Below are 24341 nucleotides of genomic sequence, written 5' to 3'. Positions count from 1 at the left end.
TGAAAAACACTTTAACCAACAAAACATGGCAAGATACATTCTATTGGTTGGTTTAGAAATAAGGCTGTGTGTTCGTAATGGAGACAATCCTCTATTGATCCAATACACTAAGATAACCATGACATGTATTTGATTCCAGGTTGCATCACATCCGGCTGTGATTGGGAGTTCCATAGGGCAGCGCACAATTGGCCCAGTGTCGTCTGGGTTTGGCCGGGGTAAGCCGTCATTGTAAATAAGAATTTGTTCTTAATTGACTTGCCTAGTTACATAAAAGGTTACATTTTTTTTAAATACAAAATTAGAAGAAGAAATCCCCCTGTGATTTTTGTGCTAATACTTCATTTGACTTTGATATGGAAAGCATGCCGTAATTGTATTTATGTGGTTTTCATTACCAAATGTTCTTTGGAAACTTTGGAAACAAGACACTGGAGGTCAAGTCATCCAATTAAAAACGAACATCAGAGAGCTCATTTGCTTGTTCTGAAATTAACTAGCTTAAAAATTGGAGGCGAAAGACTGTAGAGATACATTTTTGCATACCTAATGTAATATGTCTGAGATGCTCGAGTGGTCCCGAGGACCACTTACCACAGTTTTGGGAACCATCAGCATGCCAGTAAATAGTAAGAGGCTTAGCGATCTGCTCTGAGGTTGGGATTACAACTACAATTGTTCCATCTTACTCATAGATCTATGGCAAGAGGTAATTTAGAGTTAACAACAAGAAACTAGACACACTGTTGATAGCATTCTGATATTCTGATCAGAGGGACCTGACCATGTGACCTGACTAGGAATACTGTAAATCTGGGTTCTGGTTATAGTCTAATTTGGATATTCTTTCTGGTCATGTCACATGGTCTCCTAATTATACACAGATATTATTGCAGTCAGAGTCAGACCAGAGGTTGTCAGACCAGAGGTTGTCAGACCAGAGGTTGTCAGACCAGAGGTTGTCAGACCAGAGGTTGTCAGACCAGAGGTTGTCAGACCAGAGGTTGTCAGACCAGAGGTTAGAGGTTGTCAGTGAGTTTTTACCTCAGGTTGTGTCTGGTGAGCTACTGTCTACAGATGAGACCTCAAATCAGTTAAAATGGCTCTGTCAGCCTAGGACAGGAGACCTGAAAATCCTTGCCACTAGTATGAACATTGCAATGACTACAAATGGCAGTTTAGTTCCATTTCCAGATAAACCTATTTTAAAGTGTGAATATCCACAGTATAATAATCCTTAGGAGTTTTCCAGGCCATCAATTCTTCATTATGTAATGATGTGGTTCATAAAAGAATTGCTCAATTACACAGTCAATGAAATAGACGTAAATCACCATTGACACGAACACTGCTAAGTTCAAGCAGGACACCTTGGAAACTCACCTCTTCCATAACATCGGCTAGCTTGCTGAGTATTTCTTCTGAAAGGCCTTGGAATGTTGGAACACTGTTGGGGAGAGGGAGCGAGAGTTAGCTATTATGGAGAGTTCAGCCAGAAGGTGAAGCCAACAGGTCATGCTGTTCTCGGCCTGGTGAACAGAACTAGGTGCTGTGGTGCTTTATGACTCACAAAGCATCGGTCACAACTGATACATACGGTTTATTCACGAGGTTCTCATCATCAATAATCCCTCTGTTGTCTATCTATCTCTTTAAGTAAACCAAAAGACCAATGCACTAGCAGAGCATGTATGCAGAATCCATGTAAAAGCCAGCACAGCAGGTTGCATGAAAGAGTGGAATCTGTATGACTGACTAAAGAGAGAGAAGATAAAACAGGTATATCAATTTCACAGGCGTATGTATATAGGCACAGCTGTGGCGGCATACCAATTCTCGCACGTGCTTTAACCCTCCCCTAAGACCAGCATCGTCTGAAGTGGGGCGAGGTTTGTGCAGAATCACCACAGCCGTAAGCCACAGCTCAATGTTCACATGTGGACAGGGTTTTAGTTTAAGGTTGAGCCTGAGAGCAGCTTCCAATTATACTAAGCCTTCCCAGGAAGCTCAAGAAGGCTTTCTTGGCAGATTCAAAGATATTTACATACCTCTGGCATGCTCTCTCCTCAACGAGAGACTTCACTCACACGTGGGCGGTCACATGCATGGGCGCACACACACACACACACACACACACACACGCACAAAAAAACAACAACAAAAAAAATGCGGGAACGCATACGAGGGCACAAACAAACACACACAATCTGGCAGTTTGACAACTTCCGAGTCTCTTCGAAACATTGTTGCTTGTTACCACGGAAACTATTCCTTCAGAAATGGACGCGTTTGATATCTGACATTCTACATTGAAGAGATGCACTGACAGAAGCTACCTCACAAATATTGTGACACAAAAGGTATCTTTTCTTACAAACTGAGTGCATCTTCAGAGATCACATGACACGAGCCATTAAAAGTCAAACGACTTTATTGATTGTTTGAGACTTCCTCCCCTGTGCACCAGTCGGCTGTAGCTGCCAATGCGTGGGGAGAAAGGCATCTTATTTTACCACTAAAAGCCAACTTCATCCAAATCAATTTCCTCTTTCCCTGCATGTGATATTATCGGGTCCAGAACATCCAGTAAAAGGCACAGCTGGGGCTCGCATGAGAGATAGGTGCAACATTCTTCTTCAATTACCTATTTCATCACTGGAGGAAAAGGGGGATTTCATCATCTACTGTATTGTGCATGTCTACTGAGAGTAAGTATATTGGTCTGAGAGGGACATCATGCTGTTTGTTGTAGAGCAGAAAACCCATTGGTAAGCCCACTATATATTAAACACAAAAACGATGTTTAAAGTTAAAAGAAGGCAGGTCTGAAGCTGAGAAAGTAGGAAATGTGAAATCAATATGTAAAGTCTCAGCCAATGGGTTAGCATGGATTAGACTCAGCTGTGTGAACAGAAAGAGGACAGTGATATCAAACATAGTATGATAATGATCAATAAACTGGTGTTTTAACAGTTCCAAGTGGTAACACATAGATTTAATGTAAAAGACCTGAAGTGCACAATCACCTGATGCTCATTTGAACATGCATCCAGCAAGTGTCTTTGTTGAACAGTGCACCCAGACATCAGTGACAGGAAATGGGAAGAGGGGGAAGGTGATTCTGTGACTGTCAGGGACAGTCTTCGCTCGAATGGCATCTCAGGGGAGGTGGAGGACAGAGAAAGAGAGGGAGCGAAAGAGAGGGAAAGAGCGAGAGAGGAGCCCACCTCTTTAGAAACTCCATGTATTCGGCATGTTTGATGAGGCCCGTCCTCATCATAATGGTCTGGAAACACTGGCGGTCGATGGCCCATAGCTTCACATTAGTGAGGGCTGAGAAAGAGACAGCAAAAAGACATTAGATAGAGAAAATAACAAGCTTTAAATGTCAGGATGGAATACCTCTCTTGGGTTGCCACACAGTCTCATATAATGACAGAATATCAACAATATCGACAATATTCCATTTGCTCATTAACATTAAAATGTGAGCCTAATTAAAAACCCTGTATCACTTTATTACCGAATCTACTATATCTGCTAAACAAGATCATCAGACATACAGTATCCAAGTCCAGCCATTTGGAACCTGCAGAAATAATCAAATCATACCACCTATCACTGATGTCTACCGATGATTACCATTCCCATGTACATTTTCCATGGCTAAGCATTGTCCAGTGAGTCAACAGGTAGCCTAGCGGTTAAGAGCGTTGGCCCAGTATCCAAAAGACTGCTGGTTCGAATCCCCGAGCCAGCTAGGTGACCAAATCTGTTGATGTGCACTTGAGTAAGACACTTAAATCAAATCAAATTTTATTTGTCACATACACATGGTTAGCAGATGTTAATGCGAGTGTAGCGAAATGCTTGTGCTTCTAGTTCCGACAATGCAGTAATAACGAACAAGTAATCTAACTAACAATTCCAAAAAAAAAAACTACTGTCTTATACACAGTGTAAGGGGATAAAGAATATGTACATAAGGATATATGAATGAGTGATGGTACAGAGCAGCATAGGCAAGATACGGTAGATGATATCGAGTACAGTATATACATATGAGATGAGTGTGTAAACCAAGTGGCATAGTTAAAGTGGCTAGTGATACATGTATTACATAAGGATGCAGTCGATGATATAGAGTACAGTATCTACGTATGCATATGAGATGAATAATGTAGGGTAAGTAACATTATATAAGGTAGCATTGTTTAAAGTGGCTAGTGATATATTTACATCATTTCCCATCAATTCCCATTATTAAAGTGGCTGGAGTAGAGTCAGTGTCATTGACAGTGTGTTGGCAGTAGCCACTCAATGTTAGTGGTGGCTGTTTAACAGTCTGATGGCCTTGAGATAGAAGCTGTTTTTCAGTCTCTCGGTCCCAGCTTTGATGCACCTGTACTGACCTCGCCTTCTGGATGACAGCGGGGTGAACAGGCAGTGGCTCGGGTGGTTGATGTCCTTGATGATCTTTATGGCCTTCCTGTAGCATCGGGTGGTGTAGGTGTCCTGGAGGGCAGGTAGTTTGCCCCCGGTGATGCGTTGTGCAGACCTCACTACCCTCTGGAGAGCCTTACGGTTGAGGGCGGTGCAGTTGCCATACCAGGCGGTGATACAGCCCGCCAGGATGCTCTCGATTGTGCATCTGTAGAAGTTTGTGAGTGCTTTTGGTGACAAGCCGAATTTCTTCAGCCTCCTGAGGTTGAAGAGGCGCTGCTGCGCCTTCCTCACGATGCTGTCTGTGTGAGTGGACCAATTCAGTTTGTCTGTGATGTGTATGCCGAGGAACTTAAAACTTGCTACCCTCTCCACTACTGTTCCATCGATGTGGATGGGGGGTGTTCCCTCTGCTGTTTCCTGAAGTCCACAATCATCTCCTTAGTTTTGTTGACGTTGAGTGTGAGGTTATTTTCCTGACACCACACTCCGAGGGCCCTCACCTCCTCCCTGTAGGCCGTCTCGTCGTTGTTGGTAATCAAGCCTACCACTGTTGTGTCGTCCGCAAACTTGATGATTGAGTTAAACCTAATTGCCCCTGTAAGTTGCTCTGGATAAGAGCATCTGCTAAAATGTAAAACATGGGTATACTCTCAAGTCCTCATCATGATTTAACACTGAGCACACAGAGAGATACCAAACTCCTAGACACCAACAGAAAGTGTCCGTTGACTGCTGTGTTAAATTGTATCAGTGAAGCCAAATTGATTTCCATTAATGGATCATTATCTACGGTACACAGATTAAGGAGTGGTGGACTGGTTGACGGAGAAGGACTAGAATAGCTGACAATCTGTATCATTATTCATTACTCCGGTACAGGGATGGGAATATATAATGTGAAAGTTCGATACATTTAGGGGGGGATATCCCAAGTCCCCTTGGACCCTTGCAGTATGACAAGACAAGGCATTTGCATGATGCTCCATCAGACTTATCGAATTGTTCATGTGACTGGTTGCTGGTAGCAAAATCCCCATTAATGTCTTAAGTTCATCATCTATCTTTATTAGTTACATATCTATTATTATATCTTGAGTTACAACAAATATGGTCATATTAAAACATTTGAATAAAGTGAGTGAGTAAAAGTCCTGCTCATACGAATTGTGTTAAAAAAATAAAAAAACAGGACAGCCTACTTCACCATTGATTTATGAGTGCTCTGTGCAGTTTGCTTTATATCAAGGCCAGTAATACCACACGGGACTACTTGTATCTTACTATAGATGAGAGAGAGAAGTAGTGTCCTAGTTAAGAAGAGTGTCAGTGATTCCCACCGCGTGAATGTTTCCCTCTCTCCGACTACAGTAGTTTGCATCTCTGTATCAGGAGGAAAACATTTAAACGTGTTAACCCTTGCAAGGCTGCAGGCCCAGACGGCATCCCCAGCCGCGCCCTCAGAGCATGCGCAGACCAGCTGGCTGGTGTGTTTACGGACATATTCAATCAATCCCTATTCCAGTCTGCTGTTCCCACATGCTTCAAGAGGACCACCATTGTTCCTGTTCCCAAGAAAGCTAAGGTAACTGAGCTAAACGACTACCGCCCCGTAGCACTCACTTCCGTCATCATGAAGTGCTTTGAGAGACTAGTCAAGGACCCTACCTGACACCCTAGACCCACTCCAATTTGCTTATCGCCCGAATAGGTCCACAGACGATGCAATCTCAACCACACTGCCCTAACCCATCTGGACAAGAGGAATACCTATGTGAGAATGCTGTTCATCGACTACAGCTCTGCATTTAACACCATAGTACCCTCCAAGCTCGTCATCAAGCTCGAAACCCTGGGTCTCGACCCCGCCCTGTGCAACTGGGTACTGGACTTCCTGACGGGCCGCCCCCAGGTTGTGAGGGTAGGCAACAACATCTCCACCCCGCTGATCCTCAACACTGGGGCCCCACAAGGGTGAGTTCTGAGCCCTCTCCTGTACTCCCTGTTCACCCACGACTGCGTGGCCACGCACGCCTCCAACTCAATCATCAAGTTTGCGGACAACACAACAGTGGTAGGCTTGATTACCAACAACAACGAGACGGCCTACAGGGAGGAGGTGAGGGCCCTCGGAGTGTGGTGTCAGGAAAATAACCTCACACTCAACGTCAACAAAACTAAGGAGATGATTGTGGACTTCAGGAAACAGCAGAGGGAACACCCCCCTATCCACAGCGATGGAACAGTAGTGGAGAGGGTAGTAAGTTTTAAGTTCCTCGGCGTACACCTCACAGACAAACTGAATTGGTCCACCCACACAGACAGCATTGTGAAGAAGGCACAGCAGCGCCTCTTCAACCTCAGGAGGCTGAAGAAATTTGGCTTGTCACCAAAAGCACTCAAACTTCTACATATGCACAATCGAGAGCATCCTGGCGGGCTGTATCACCGCCTGGTATGGCAACTGCTCCGCCCACAACCGGAAGGCTCTCCAGAGGGTAGTGAGGTCTGCACAACGCATCACCAGGGGCAAACTATCTGCCCTCCAGGACACCTACACCACAGGAAGGCCACAAAGATCATCAAGGACAACAACCACCCGAGCCACTGCCTGTTCACCCCGCTATCATCCAGTATGCGAGGTCAGTACAGGTGCATCAAAGCTGGGACCGAGAGACTGGAAAAACAGCTTCTATCTCAAGGCCATCAGACTGTTAAACAGCCACCACTAACATTGAGTGGCTGCTGCCAACACACTGACTCAACTCCAGCCACTTTAATAATGGGAATTGATGGAAAATGTAAAATATATCACTAGCCACTTTAAGCAATGCTACCTAATATAATGTTTACATACCCTACATTATTCATCTCATATGTATACGTATATACTGTACTCTATATCATCTACTGCATCTTTATGTAATACATGTATCACTAGCTACTTTAACTATGCCACTTTGTTTACATACTCATCTCATATGTATATACTGTACTCGATACCATCTACTGTATCTTGCCTATGCCACTCTGTACCATCACTCATTCATATATCTTTATGTACATATTCTTTATCCCCTTATACACACACACACACAAGTGTAAGGTAGTAGTTTTGGAATTGTTAGTTAGATTACTTGTTGGTTATTACTGCATTGTCGGAACTAGAAGCACAAGCATTTCGCTACACTCGCATTAACATCTGCTAACCATGTGTATGTGACAAATAAAATTTGATTTGATTTCTAGCTATATTATAATATGCATGTACTGTATACTATGTACCTTTACTCAGACATCTACCTTTACTCTCTCAGACATCAATTATTGGGTAAGTGGAAGATTACTCACATTATGTAAATATGTCTTCATCCCAGGTTGAACAATTGTGTTATAGCTTTAACCCCAATGATCCTGAGGCTTACAGTATAGGCATTGTGCCTCAGAGCCACACCATCAACTACTGACAGGCAATTAATTCACTTGTTTATTTCAGTTCACAGAACGCCCGTGGCCTCCCCCCGTTTCACATTCCTAACACAGTAAAAACCTGATAAAACACAGACGCGATGTAACATCAGTAAAGGTGGGATGCAAGGTGCCATCTCTGACAGTATGTTTGAAACTCTCCCAATGAAACAAACAAACAAACCCCTTCCAATTTTGACGTTTCACATTATCCTTCAAGGCAATAGAATATGTTGTTTATAATACTAGTGCATAAAATAGAGAGACAACGGCGTATGCAGCTTAGCCCCTGATGATTATCAAATGGCAGGTTTATAAATAGACCACAGCTACATGAAGACCTCCATAGAAAATAACAACTCCTGACAGAGACCAACAAATGCCAGCAATTTGGCATGAAACGATTTACCCCACGGTTCGCTCTCATCTGTAGTTTCAATTAGGTTCAGACATTATAGAGCTGGGGAGTTCTGAAGTGCACAACCTGACCCTGACAGTGCCAATTAAAATGTCCAATTAGCATGCACCAAATAGCACAAAGACCCAGCAAACTTACTCAAAATATCACAGCGTTATTGAAATAAACCATACACAAAATCAGCTCGTTCAGTGCAAAGTGAAAACCTTGTGTTAAGACTGGTGTTTCATCTGCAGGGGAGTTGGCAAATTCAAAGTTCAACTCATTTGTCAGGATCAGAACAGGAAGCGTTCTCTGTCAGCAAAGGCACTTGATTAAACTTGACAGAGGAAACCCTTCTCTCTCTCTCTCTGAGACAGAATTTCAAATATTCAAAGACGAAGGGAACAGGTTGCCTACTCTTCATCCCTACAAGGTTTCTGTCAGGGACTGATTCACCTCTCATCCCCAACTCTGTTTCATCCAGCATCCTCTGCAACAGACGCGATGAGGTCACAATTAAATATACTAAAATGTACCTTTTCTTCCTGTAGTCAGCCTCCACTGCAATTAGTAAAGAATTAAAAAATAGTCAATTCTGCTGAGCAGGAGAGGATTAAAAACAGAAGAATAAAAGACTGGAACCAAGGCGTAACAAAAGGTTTGGGCCACAGAGAGGTAGACTATTACAATAATTATGGGGGGAAAAATTGCTAATGGATGGTAATCACTATGTGCTTTGACTTGAGGTCCTATTCAAACACTCTTCTCTCCGCCCAGCTATTGGAGAAAGTGCCTTCATTCTGAGAGGTTATCATTGTACTAACAAAGAACTTCATCAGCAATCAGCGTGTAACTCCACCCGGTTTGTTTGTAGTAGTTGGCAGTTTATTATCCGTACTAAGAAAAATATACAAATACCCAGGCCCCTGACAAACAAAACAAACTTAAGCGAACAAAAAAATAATGCAAGCACAAACTGTAGTTTTAGTGCCTTCATTTTGAGTATGGAAATATAATATAATAGATAGAACTCTTCCAGTAGACTTAAGCCAAATATGGATATTACTAAGACTAGGACATTTAAATTTCAATGACACATAGAAGCAACAGCTAAAATTGGGACTTTGGCAGGAGTAGCTGTCTGCATGATAGGGGTCAAACACCATCCACTGCTGAGGTCCATCTCACTGCAGCTCCCTATCCCGGGCCAGCACTGTCAGGCCCGGGATAAGGAGCTATAGGGGAGATCCACTACACATGTGGCCTAAGCATCGTCCTCTAAACCCCTGACTTGGCACGTGAACCTTGTTTTTGTCCCCTGGTGTCAGAGAGGAATGATGGAGAGGAGGAGGGGTCAGAGCAGGGTCAATGACTCTCATCTGGATGTGATGGGCTGCTCTCAGAACTCTCAGAAGAACTCTCAGAACCGCAGATGCTCCATAGAGGAATGTTTGTCCTGGGAAGACTGCTTCTTCTGAGAGGGGGAAAGCTCGTCTCACAAGCAGCAATATGTGGAAGGGATGTGTGAGTGTGATGAAAGGGGTGCTGGCCAGGAGATATGGCCTTCCAAACAGCACCAGTGGAGGGTAGGATATTGAACCACTGCATGTCCCTCTGGCTGGTCCACTATAAGCAGAAGGACCAGAAACATTACATAGACTAACCTTTTTAGCTGCAATAAAGTTGTATTTTTGGGAATAGTTTTAAGAATGTAAAAAAAAAAAAAAAAAAAAAAAAACGCAATAATCTGTGTATGCTCATCAAATGAATGACAAACATTACATAGCACAATCTAACAACCTAACCAGCTGTAATTAAAATTCTGCCAATTCCTCAAGGAGAGAATGATGATTGACATTGCCTTGTGTTGGTAATAACAAGAGCCTTGTGCTTGTTTCCATGTTTTACCTTCAAATCTCCATACGTCTCTACAACAGTCTCTCAGATGACGGATAAACATACGGATTATGCGTGAGCAGGGCGGGTGCGTCCGTGTTTTCAGACAAGGTATTCACTCTGGCAGTAATTACAACTGTCTCATTACATTTTCCTGCTATGATAGACACGCTCTCTTACCATAATAACACTGCTGGCTAAGAGCGAGCACGAAGTAAATGTGCATATATCCATTATCATCTGTACCGATCCAGTTCATGAATATTTTACAGTGGGGGGGGGTCATAAAAACTGAGGTAATCTTGCAGATTCTAAGCCTCACAAAAAAATGACACCCAAACAGGCAACTTTTGATGTTGCTGACGTCTGACATGAAACTTTTTTTTGGTAGTCTAGGGAACTACAATGTTTACCCAGATAAGCACCACATTCCCATGGTAGTACCAGCACACTTAAAAAACGCACGCAATCTTAAATTATGCTTCCAGTATACATCATTATGTATCATCTCCATGCTCATAGGCTACGACATGCTGGAAGAGAGTAGCAGACAGTGGTACAACACTAAATGATTCAACCGACTTAACATTTAAAGCACCTCATTTCAGACCAGGCGTCTAAAAGTCGGAGTACAAACCACAAGCAAACCTAGCAACAGAGAGAAGAAGAGAAAGACAGGGAGTGATCAGTCAAGTTAAATCAGTAATGTTATTCTTGGCTGAATACAACAAATTGCTGCAGGACCCCTGGCAGTCAGATAGCCAATTCGTCATCCTTATTAAAATAGGACGTCAATTAAACTGTGAGCATTTAACTACCCGGCCTGTTCTATTAGCCATTTCTATTAGCTGGACAACATTTGTGAAAACAAGTAGCTCAAACTTCAGGTTTAACAATCAAGCACTCTCAATGAAACGGGACTGAAACAATTCAAGCCTATGAGCAGGAAAGAGATGTGACGTACAGTAGCAGTCATAAGGTTGGACACGCCGACTCATTCAAGGGTTTTTCTTTATTTTTTACTATTTCTACGTTGTAGAATAATAGTGGAGACATCAACGCTATGAAATAACACATGGAATCATGTAGTAACCAAAAAAGGGTTAAACAAATCTAAATATATAATATATTTGAGATTCTTCAAAGTAACCGCGAGAGAATGTCAAGAGTGTGCAAGGTGTCATCAAGGCAAAGGGTAGCTACTTTGAAGAATCTCAAATATAAAATATATTTGTTTGACAGTTTTTGGTTACTACATGTATTATTTCATAGTTTCGAAGTCTTCAATATTATTCTACAAGGTAGAAAGAAAAAAAAACCTTGAATGAGTAGGTAAGTCCAAAATTTTGACTGGTACTGTATATGATACACTAAGTCAAGAACACACCTTTGAACTTTTATCTATGGTTTAAGAGCTACAGATAACATTCTCACAGTCTAGGGCTTATACACGAGCAAAGGTGGATATAATCCCCGGTCCTGGTAGGCCGTCATAAATAAGAATTTGTTCTTAACTGACTTGCCTAGTTAAATAAAGGTTACATTTAAAAAATATATACATTAAAAAAAGACATACATGAAGGGACAGGGATATGCATCTGCCAGTCTGAGAGGAATGTCAAGGTGAGAGTGACAACTCCACGCTGACATCTGGAGCAGTTTGTTTACTGTCACTGAGGGACCGCGGCAACCTGGGACGTCTGTCCGTCTGTCCTGGTAGATAGGGTCTCTTATTGTCACTCGGTGTCACACCTCACAGTGCTCTCGAATTTAATGGTCATGTTTAGTTAATGGTGCTGCTTGAAATATCCATAAGCCACAGCATAGACACGGGCGGAAGAACTCACGCACGTGCACACAGACTACACACAGACAGACAAACAGACACAGAGTGAAATTCTTGGAGAAGCTTGTGATGGGCTTACCTTAAAGGAAAATTCCTCCCAAATTTTTTGGTATTTGTTTCATTAGTCCAATGTTGATATAGTCACAAAATATTTTGAGCAGAGTTGCTTTGATTTGATTTGAGTTGCACCCACGTTTGACATCAGAACAGCCTCAATTCGTCGTGGCATGGACTCTACAATGTGTGAAAAGCATTCCACAGGGATGCTGGCCCATGTTGACTCCAATGCTTCCCACAGTTGTGCCAAGTTGGCTGGATGCCCTTTGGGTGGTGGACCATTCTTGATACACATGGGAAACTGTTGAGCTTGAAAAGCCCAGTTCTTATCATTCTCAAACCGGTGCGCCTGTCTTACCCTCTGAATGGCACTCATACACAATTCATGTCTCAATTGTATCACGGTTTAAGAATCCTTCTTTAACCTGTCTCCTCTCCTTCATCTACACTGATTGAAGTGGATTTAAAAGTGACATCAATCAGGGATTATGTCTTTCACCTGGTCAGTCTATGACATGGAAAAAGCAGGTGTTCCTAATATTGTGTACACCTTTCAGAATAAAAAAATACAGCTGTATTTCTGTATTTTAAAGGTATATATCTTGACAACTTGATTGCTGACATGAAAAAAACATTTAGGGACTATATCAACAATGGACTACTGAAACAAATGGCAAAATATTGTTTTTGGGAGGAGTTTTCATTTATCTCAATAGCAAAAGTTTACCTTAATAGACAAAAGTTTGATTTCTTTGTAAAGGGAGCTCATCCAATCATTACCGCGCACTGAGATTGAACCTCACTGTGGCGAAATGTACCGAGCTTCACAATAAGCCTCAACATACACATCAGAGAGAGTAGATGTCAATTAAGTCCAACAGTCATATCAGATCAATATGTCCTCAAATAATCATTTCCACAGAGCCGCGGAATATTATAGAAACATCTCAAAACGGATTTTTCATTCCATTCACTTTCTAATGAATGTTATTTTTCAATTAAAAAGAGAATACCAGACCAAAGCTATTACTTTGAGAGCAGACGGTGCAGAACAGAGGGAGAGAGCGAGAGGGAGAGAACTGGGGACTATACTCAATTCAGAGGGAATTACTCTTCCCCAAAGACAGATTGTGCTTCTGTGGGTGACGTGCTCCTCGTCTCTGAACACAAGCAAACAGGTGACACAGACACAGCAGAAGACTTCTTTTCACACAAAATGACTGTCCTTCAAAAACAAAAACATTAAACAAACATTATCTCCGGACGAGCATGTGGAAGGAAGTGATACTTTATGTCCTGTGGTGAAACAGAAAAACAAAGAACTGGAAACATAGAAATGTGGAGTATAGACTGGGGAACATACTGCATCTATGGAACTCCTGTATAAAAAGGACTTAAAGACGTTTGTAAAGGAATTTCAAAATGTGTCAAATGAAGAGGTGTAAATGAAAAGGATAGTGTACACATTTGTTTTTAAGGACAACCAAGGCCCTCTATCTGTACGGAACATCACCCATTTCCTTGCTTTCGAAGAAGTCATTGAAAAGCTTTGGGTGAAATGTCTTGTGACAGGTGTGACGATAAGATGGAGCTTTTCATCAAATGATCATTGGTCAGGGTTGACGTCTCTTGAAAAGGTCAATGACGAGTAGGTAAATGTAAGGTGCTTATATGAAGGAATACTAAGTACTAAGCAACCAAATCCCCTTACATAACATGACTGGCTTTTAAAAAAAACAAATTCCATGCCTTCCTTCAGGCCTGTATGCCCTTATTCTATAAGCAGTCAAACATGGCCTCTTAACTGAGTCCCGTTCTCTTAATTCCTTAAAAGACATCTAATCTGCGTAGGCCACCCACATACCACTGGCAAATCACTTGGCAGCAACATCAGTAGCTAGCCTTGGCTAGAAAGGAGGCCATGCTTCTATGCCAGGAGTCTGTAGTGTATATTATACTGGGGTGTGCAGCAATGGAGTAAAGTTCAGAACGTTACTCAAGAGGTGAGGTGACTGACGCTATTAATAATCCAACTAGCATACTGTGAATGTACAGTACTTTAGACCACATGTTCAACCCTGTCACATTCTTCTTACTTTTTTCACACCTATTCCCTCAGTCTCCCTCAATTTGTCTCTCGAGCTCTGCCTTTCCTCTCAATGTGTTCTGTCTCCAACACGCACATGTGAGCGAGTGAGTGCACGCGCGCACGACTTGCGACTCCAACCAGACTTGCGACTCCAACCCCAATTAGGGACTGTCAGTCTTCTCAGGCAGAGGCATCGGCTCTCTTCCCACATGTGACTCCCCACAGTACGGAAGATGCTGCAGCCTGGATATTTTCAGGCTCAGGCATTCCTGGATAGGAACTCATTGAATTGTGAAGGTACCAAGTGATGAGCGCTGCCTGACAACTCTCTGTTCTGACTGTGAGAAAACTATAATCAGACTATAATCGGAGTTATTCTGACCAATCCCACGTGGCCACTCATTACCCCTGGCAGGCTAGGATCCAATGGCTTCTCGTGGTTAGAGAAAGGAATCATCCATAGAAATAATGTTTTTAATAAGGGAGAAATGCCTTAATTCCCACAGGAGATAACACTTCCACAGGTGATGACACTTCCACAGGCGATGACACTTCCACAGGCGATGACACTTCCACAGGCGACGACACTTCCACAGGAGACGACACTTCCACAGGAGACGACACTTCCACAGGAGACGACACTTCCACAGGAGACGACACTTCCGCAGGAGACGACACTTCCGCAGGAGACGACACTTCCGCAGGAGACGACACTTCCACAGGAGACGACACTTCCACAGGAGACGACACTTCCACAGGAGACGACACTTCCACAGGAGACGACACTTCCACAGGAGACGACACTTCCACAGGCGACGACACTTCCACAGGCGATGACACTTCCACAGGAGACGACACGTCCACAGGAGACGACACTTCCACAGGAGACGACACTTCCACAGGAGACACACTTCCACAGGAGACGACACTTCCACAGGAGACGACACTTCCACAGGAGACGACACTTCCAGGAGATGACACTTCCACAGGAGACGACACTTCCACAGGAGATGACACTTCCACAGGAGACGACACTTCCACAGGAGATGACACTTCCACAGGAGACACTTCCACAGGAGACGACACTTCCACAGGAGACGACACTTCCGCAGGAGAGACACTTCCGCAGGAGACGACACTTCCGCAGGAGACGACACTTCCACAGGAGACGACACTTCCACAGGAGATGACACTTCCACAGGAGATGACACTTCCACAGGAGACGACACGTCCACAGGAGACGACACTTCCACAGGAGACGACACTTCCACAGGAGACGACACTTCCGCAGGAGACGACACTTCCGCAGGAGACGACACTTCCACAGGAGATAACACTTCCTGAGATGTTTTATTTAAAGTTACAGGCACAGAAATATTCAAATAATTTCAGATATTTCTAAGGTTAAAAAAAAACATGCACTACCTGATTAGGGGTTATGTCTTTGTGGACTGTTGTGACTGTATGTATCCACTGAATTGCTGGAATAAGGAGGTCTGAACTAAAGTATTGTTATTCTGCCACAGATAAGGAACTGACATAAACTTAACACAACGTTCCTCAACCTACAGAGTACACTGTACAAAATGCTGGGTTGTTTGGTTGACCCAACTGCTGGGTTGCAGGCGTTGGGTCACTTAGTTGGGTTGTTTTCTTTAAAAAACTGTTGAGTTAATGATGCTGGTTTACTGAGATATGACAGAACGGGTCAGATCAGAAGACTGGAGGTGTAGTTTTGTAGGGGCGTAGCTTTCAGAGAGTTATTTCTAGCCAGCCATGAGAGTAAATGTCATTCCTGTTCATCTGTTCTGTTGTATAGCTATCACATGTTAAGGTCGAACATTGACATGTTTGTAGCTTCTATTAAGCTTACAGAAGTGTATGAGTTCCATAAAAGCCTATGTAAATCCATTGTGGGATACAATAGGATGGTATTCCTTATTATAATATGTCATTAATAATCTTAGTATTGTAGAAGAATGTGTAAAGTACAAGAAAAACATAAGTAAACTTTGAATTTGCAGTATGTATAAACATAACATGATTAAACAGGAGCGACATGTATGACTCACGGATGGCCAGCAAGATATATCTTTTTTTTTTTAAACGAACCCTAATAAAACACACCTCCTTGGAAATAACTTAAGGATGACGTCAAAAAAGACCCAGCTGCTAGGTCCATCCAACATGAGAGTAAGACATATGCAACCAATGATTAAGTTAACCCATGTTTAGGTAATCCCAACAACCCAACATGTTGGGTTAGTCACACTGGCTGGATCAGAATACACAGAGTACAGACCATTCTGTCAGAAGGACTGAAGCAGAAGAACAGTCTTGCCATAGATATTTTCCTTATTTAATTGCTGTGCATTAAGTGGATCAAAGGACTCTGCAACCAGGTAACCCCTTCAAAAAATCCAAGGAAAGGAGAGCTATAAACCCTCTACATGTTAAAGAGACATTTCCATCTGATTTCATCACTCACAGCTCTTCTAAAATCACATATTCATGACAACATATTCACCGCTATCCCCCGCCCACACTAACCTGGCTTAAATGAGCACTTGAAAGGGTTCCTCCCCAGAGGGGGAAGGGTTAATGACTCATATTCACACATCCATCCATCAGCCCCCCACCACCACCACCTGGCAAAATACGCCACAGCTTCCCCCCCCTCACTCGACACAAGCATCCAAGCTGTCAAGAGACGCAGCCTAACCACGATCCTCGCCTTTCTTTGGCACCTGTGGCCTGACGAGTCAGCCTGAAATAACTAACAATCACTGTTCTTCCATTAGCTGGGGATTGGGCCTGTTCTGTGGTTGAAAATGTGGTTGAAAATAACCTGAGAGGGTCTGTGACTGTGTGTGTAATGTCTGTGGCTACGGGGCCATCTCGGCAGAGGTGTGTGTTTGACAGTATGTAATGCAGAATCTGTGATAGTGTTACTCCTAAGCCTGCGGCTAAAGGGCCATCTGTGTGTGCTGAAAGTCAGTGTGTGCTCCATCTCCTGCTTGTCAATCTTTTCATCCCGAACGAACACATGTGTGCTCTGGGGCCTTCCTGAGGATCTCCATGGCAACTAATTGAAATGGTTCAGCACACCTCAAAAATCACAATGAAAAAGGATTTCATAATGTGCTAAAATGATTTCTGTGTTTAGAAACAGATACGAATAGCATTCCTGCAACATTATTTTGTTGAAATATAATTTGATCTCTAAGAAATTAAGCTAATCGATTGCACCCAAATTGGCCATTTTAATGTGTAGGGTCAATAGTTAGGTTTCCATTGAACTGGCGACATATTTTCATGTGAATATTCTTAAATCCGCACAAAGAAAATATGCTCATTTTCCCACCAGTGTGTTTCCACCAAACTAAGTTGTTGCAGATAAAAATCATTGTGTGATGACGTAGTGCATGTACCAAATAAAAACCTAAAGTTCAATGTGTTTTCATCGCATTTTCAACTCTACCAATAGTTTTGTCACAAAAATGTTGCATTAAATAGCAAATGTGTCCATAAACAGGGAAAGGAAACCATGTAATTCTGTAATTTGGGTGAACTATCCCTTTTTTTTTTTTTAAATCCCCTAACAGCAGGAACAGCACCATCTAGTGGTCAGAACCTGGTAATATCAGCATGTAGGATGGGACATAAACCTAACAGCTTCAATGACTAATGTCTCTGAAGAAGGACAAAAAAAAAAGCATCACCAAATTCACTGAGAATACATTACATAGGATGAAGAAGCAATACTGGGAGCAGCAGCTCCATACTACTTGTCAGACATAGAGAACTGATACTCTATACTCGTTGTGGCTTTTGACAATTTCGTTGGATTCCTCAGGTCTTAAAGTTTGGTCCAAATCGGATGTTAGGTAAAAATATTTTATGAATCCCATCAATTAAAATGGCGAATTTGGGTGCAATCAATTAGCTTGATTTCTCAGAGATCCAAATATATTTCAACACAATAATGTTGCAGTAATTTTAATGTGATCTGTTTCTAACTACAGAAACAATTTCAGAACAATCTGAGATGGTGGGTGTCATGGTTTGCTGAAATGACATGGAATGACCCGACTGGAGAAAAAACAAGGAATATCTACCTATTCACTCCACTGCGGGTAGATATGACATTATCTCATTCAGAGCACTTAACAGATAAACATAGTCATGTAGCTAAAAGGATTGGTGTTGCGAGGAAAGAGGCAAAGGGGGGGAGTGAGTTCAACAGGGAGATACAGTGATGCAAAGGAAATCATCATCTAATCTGAGCCTTGAGGGTGTACTAGCTAATGTACTAGCCTTGAGGGTGTACCAGCTAATGTACTAGCCTTGAGGGTGTACCAGCTAATGTAATAGCCTTGAGGGTGTACCAGCTAATGTAATAGCCTTGAGGGTGTACCAGCTAATGTAATAGCCTTGAGGGTGTACCAGCTAATGTACTAGCCTTGAGGGTGTACCAGCTAATGTACTAGCCTTGAGGGTGTACCAGCTAATGTACTAGCCTTGAGCATTCATAGTGATGTGGTACACTGTATGAAGCAAAAGCTAGTTGGATGGATACATGAACAGTAACATTTTCAACAGATGTAAAGTGCAAACATGTTCAACCTTCTTACACCTGGAGAGAAAGTAACGTTCTGAAGGAGGTAGAGTAAAACAAATGGAAATTTTAGCCCAGATGTTACGTCTGACCTCTCATCCAGGCAGTATCCACTGAGCACAGGCATCAAATCAACGTCTATTCGACAACGTTAGTTAAACGTAATTTAATTGAAATGAGGTGGAAACAACGTTGATTCAACTCGTGTCCGTGTCCGAATACTCACATACTATTTAGCACGCACCATAATGCAGCATGCCACAGCCGCAACTCAGTCGCAGCTCCTGATCGGCTGAGTAGGTGGGGTGGGGCCGAGTGCAGGTGGATTTTTTCAAATTCAACAGACATGCATCGCATTAACCAGCCTGATAATAGCTCATTTCCAATTTAATTAATTTCTCTAAACTCTGAATAGAACAGGAATGGAGTTATAGGCCTCAGGCTGGTTATAGACAGACTATCACATTCAACCTTACCGTAGTAGACCATATAGCCCATCTATCCAATTTAAAAAATGACTGAAGACAGAAACAGATAATTTGGTTCCATTTCAACATATTTATTAGTCAAACCAAAGTGCTGTAGCATATATACTGTACCAGTCTATCTTCTGTATACCACTCCTACCTTGTCACAACACAACTGATTGGCTCAAACGCATTAAGAAGGAAAGAAATTCCACAAATGAACTTTTAACAAGGCACACCTGTTAATTGAAATGCATTCCAGGTGACTACCTCATGAAGCTGGTTGAGAGAATGCCAAGAGTGTGCAAAGCTGTCATCAAGGCAAAGGGTGGCAACTTTGAAGAATCTCAAATATAAAATATATTTGGATTTGTTTAACACTTTTTTGGTTACTACATGATTCCATATGTGTTATTTCATAGTGTTGATGTCTTCACTATTATTCCACAATGTAGAAAATAATCAAAAATAAAGGAAAACCCTTGAAATAGTAGGTGTGTCCAAACTTGTGACTGGTTCTGTCCATGAAATAAAATAGCCTAGAACACAAAACAAAAACTTTTCAAATGTTCAAATCAAAAGACTATTGCACAGAAAAACGTGGACAGTCTGATGCATCGGCTATTCAATACCGCTGGACAGCAACATTACAAACTATAGCATTGATCATTGGGAACGAGATCAGAATGGCTGCTAAAGCTTGATACATGAATTAAATCATTAAATAGGTAGCCTAGCATACAAAACTAAAACAGTCCATGTGTTCAAATCAAAAGGCAGCCGATAAGAATGTGGTGATTTAACTTCGCAGCCACCTCCCAAGGCCCCGGTGCCTTACACATTGAAAAATCAAACGATGGTTTAGTATTTAGTTTAAACGCTGTGACGAAGGCCAAGAGAACAATTAACCATTTTCAGTGAGAAAACCATTTAGCGAAAATAAATCAACCAAAAACTACATTTGTTTTAAAAAATGTAGCCTAAGATGCAATATTCTTGATCATATTAAGGAGAACAAAAACTACTTTTTGAAAACACCACCGCAGAAGCTTCGGGTATCTTCCCAATTAAGTTGCCTAATTTTGTTGTTTGGCTACTTGAAGAGAACCAGGGCCTATCACCCGCAAGCCCACCTCTTCCAATACATTGTGGAGAAGTGCGCATCGAATTTGAATAGATGAAAAAGCAAAATGAGTATTTGTTGATTTCGGTAGCTCATCCCCATAGCTAATTGATCAGCTGTTGTCAAAGCCTAAATGTGAGTATGGCATCCGGGCATTTAAAGTACACGTGATTTTCGAAATGTTGGAGATGAATAAACGTTCTTTTTTCGCATACTGAAACAGCCTACCATTTAGGACAGAAGTACGGGTATTCGGACACAGCCAGTGGGTAGTATGTGCTGAAGAGGTCCCTAGTGTGGGCTAAACCAGTCCTGTGTGATTTAACCACATATATCTTTCACTGGACAATAAAAATCCTTTACCATGACCATCAGGTCATGCCCTCATGTGATTGCCACCTGAGATGCCATAGATTGTGAAATAACAATCTACATGTTCTCAGACATTGATCAATCTTTTCTGAACTCTCTACTGCCGAGAACCTCTACATTTCCACTCTGCATCGCCACACTGTTTTATGCAGGTTTTACTAGGGCATCAAAGAAATCAAGCAGCTAATGTGACCTGATGATCATTACGCATTGGAGCAGTTCGAGGTCAGAAACAGGTTAGATGGACGTCTCCAACGTCTTCACCTGTCATAACCGCCGTCGATAAGAGACATTACTGTGCAGCCGTAGTCATCGACCTGGCCAAGGCTTTCGACTCTGTCAAATCACCACATTCTTATCGGCTGACTAAACAGCCATGGTTTCTCAAATGAATGCCTCGCCTGGTTCACCAACTACAGTACTTCTCCGATAGAGTTCAGTGTGTTAAATCGGAGGGCTTGTTGTCTGAACCTCGGCTTCCTATTTCGCAACAAAGCATCCTTCATTCGTGCTGCCAAATATGACCATCCTACCGATCCTCGACTTCAGCGATGTCATTTACAAAATAGCCTCCAACACTCTACTCAACCAATTGGATGCAGTCTATCACAGTGCCATCCATTTTGTCACCAAAGCCCCATATACTACCCACCATTGCGACCTGTACGCTCTCGTTGGCTGGCCCTCGCTTCATACTCGTCGCCAAACCCACTGGCTCCAGGTCATCTACAAGTCTCTGCTAGGTAAAGCCCAGCCTTATCTCAGCTCACTGGTCACCATAGCAGCACCAACCCGTAGCACGAGCTCCAGCAGGTATATCTCACTAGTCACCCCCAAAGCCAATTCCTCCTTTGGCCGCCTTTCCTTCCAGTTCTCTGCTGCCAATGACTGGAACGAACTGCAAAAATCACTGAAGCTGGAGACTCATATCTTCCTCACTAACTTTAAGCACCAGCTGTCAGCACAGCTCACAGATCACTGCACCTGTACATAGCCCATCTGTAAATAGCCCATCCAACTACCTCATCACCATACTGTATTTATTTATTTATTTATTTATCTTGCTCCTTTGCACCCCAGTATCTCTACTTGCACATTAATCTTCTGCACATCATTCACTCCAGTGTTTATTGGTATATTGTAATTACTTTGCCACCATGGCCTATTTATTTCCTTACCTCCCTTATCTTACCTCATTTGCACACACTGTATTATAGACTGTATTATTGACTGTATGTTTGTTTATTCCATGTGTAACTGTGTTGCTGTATGTGTCGAACTGCTTTGCTTTATTCTTGGCCAGGTCGCAGTTGTAAATGAGAACTTGTTCTCAACTAGCCTACCAGGTTAAATAAAGGTGAAATATATATTTTTTTAAACACGGGGGAAAGTGTTGCTCTGAATCTAAATAATGTAACTTAAAGAGGGAAAAACAAAGTGCACACAAACATACACACACTCACACTCACTCACATATCCACACACGCATGCAAGCACACCAGAATGGATTTCAGACAGTCCATCTGTTTGTGCAATTTTTATCAACAGTCTCTAATTTGCCACACTTTTCCAAGTTTCTGAGTTTCTGAGAAGATCAGTCGCCAAATAATGGTACATTTTTTGTGCCGCACCACCATGGCATTCTCACTTCCAACTGCTGAAATAGTTTGGCACATTCATGAATATTATTTTCTCTTCCTTTTGACTCATCCACAACATCAGGTTTCTCCATTTAACATTTCTCTGGCTGTAGAAAGATAAACATTTCTATAACAGAATCAGATTAGTACAGCTTCCCTTGGTTCCTCGCTCGGATGACCTCGCTGGGAACCCTAAGCTAAAAATTGGTGTACTATATAGGGAATAGGGTACCATTTGGGACGCAACCCCAGCACAGCAGAGCACAGGAGAGAAAAATTGGCCTGCGGGGTAAGGTCATGATATTTCACACAATGAACTATCCAGCTGTGTTTTTGCTACATCAATATCAATAATGTATCATGGTGCTGAATAGCCACTGTTATACTGTAACCATCCAAACTTTTGTAAACTATTGTGCAAAGGAAATAGCACATTTATAAGTAATGGGATATGGGTGTTACAATGAGTTAGCCTATCCATCGTCAAAAGGGAAATATTCATGGCCTTACACGTACAATTGCTGCTGTTCCATCCAAATTGGGTGGATGGCAAAGATCAAATGGTGCGTATTTCTGGGTCTCCTATACGAATCAAATAATACATTTCCTGGAGACTATTACTCATTTTGGACCAACATTACTGGAAGTAGGTTACGCCCTCCTTGTGGGATGAGGGGAGGAGAGGACTGACTGTAGAATGGAAGTCATATATGCCCTACTTCTTGTTCCTCTGTATGCCTGCCTGCTGTCATAATGAAATGGAGATCTCCACAGTATGATACGTTACCTGCTAACTGGGTTCATTTGAATAATTTGTATTCCTGACTAAATGGACATTCTTTCTTATACACTGAACAAAACTATAACCTCAACATGCATCAATTTTCAAGATTTTACTGAGTTAATGTTCAAATAAGGAAATCAGTCAATTGAAATAAATAAATGAGGCCCTAATCTATGGATTTCACATGACTGGGAATACTGATACGCATCTTTTGGTCACAGAAACCTTTTTAAAAAAGTAGGGGGGTGGATCAGAACACCAATCAGTATCTGTTGTGACCACAAATTGCTTTATGCAGCATGACACATCTCCTTCATTTAGAGGATCAGGCTGTGGAATGTTGTCCCACTTCTCTTCAATGACTGTGCAAAGTTGCTGGATATTGGCGGGAACTGGAACACGCTGTCATACCCATCAATCCAGAGCATCCCAAACATGCTCAATGGGTGACATGTCTGGTGAGTATGCAGGCATGAACGAACTAGGGCATATTCAGCTTCCAGTAACTGTGTACAGTGACATGGGGCCGTGCAGTATCATGCTGGAACATGAGGTGATGGCACAACAATGGGCTTCAAGATTTCATCACGGTATCTCTATGCATTCAGACGGTTTCTGACAGTTTGTGCAGATATTATTTGGTTGTGCTAACCCACAGTTTCATCAGCTGTCTGGGTGGCTGGTCTCAGACCATCCCGCAGGTGAAGATGTCAGATGTGGAGGTCTTGGGCTGGCGTGGTTACACCTGGTCTGCGGTTGTGAGGCAGGTTGGACATTCTGACAAATTCAATAAAATGACGTTGGAGGCGGCTTATGGTAGAGAAATTAATTTCTCTGGCAACAGCTCTGGTGGATATTCCTGCAGTCAGCATGCCAATTGCACGCTCCCTCAAACCTTGAGGTGTTGTGTGACAAATTCCACATTTTAGTGGCCTTTTATTGTCCCCAGCGCAAGGTGCACATGTGTAATGATCATGCTGTTTAATCAGCTTCTTGATATGCCACACCTGTCAGGTGGATGGATTATCTTTGTAAAGGAGAAATGCTCACTAACAGGGATATAAACAAATCTGTGCACAAAATGTTGGATAAATAAGCTATTTGTGCGTATGGAACATTTCTAGGATCTTTTATTTCA

General features: G+C 42.3%; 1 protein-coding gene across 4 annotated transcripts in view; it reads right to left on the bottom strand.

Annotated features, from left to right (window-relative positions):
* Positions 1-24341, bottom strand: part of prkg1b (protein kinase cGMP-dependent 1b) — a 163476-nt gene that overhangs the window by 49710 nt on the left and 89425 nt on the right. For all 4 annotated transcript variants that reach the window (XM_024387764.2, XM_024387765.2, XM_024387762.2 and 1 more), the window contains exons 4-5: positions 3228-3333; positions 1384-1447 (exon numbers count right to left, since the gene is read on the bottom strand). In XM_024387764.2, coding sequence (XP_024243532.1) covers positions 1384-1447; positions 3228-3333 — 170 coding nt within the window. The remainder of the gene's footprint in view (positions 1-1383; positions 1448-3227; positions 3334-24341) is intronic.

Source organism: Oncorhynchus tshawytscha, linkage group LG25 (assembly GCF_018296145.1).
Source record: "Oncorhynchus tshawytscha isolate Ot180627B linkage group LG25, Otsh_v2.0, whole genome shotgun sequence".
NCBI classification, from domain to species: Eukaryota; Metazoa; Chordata; class Actinopteri; order Salmoniformes; family Salmonidae; genus Oncorhynchus; species Oncorhynchus tshawytscha.
This window is presented reverse-complemented; position numbering and strand designations above follow the sequence as displayed.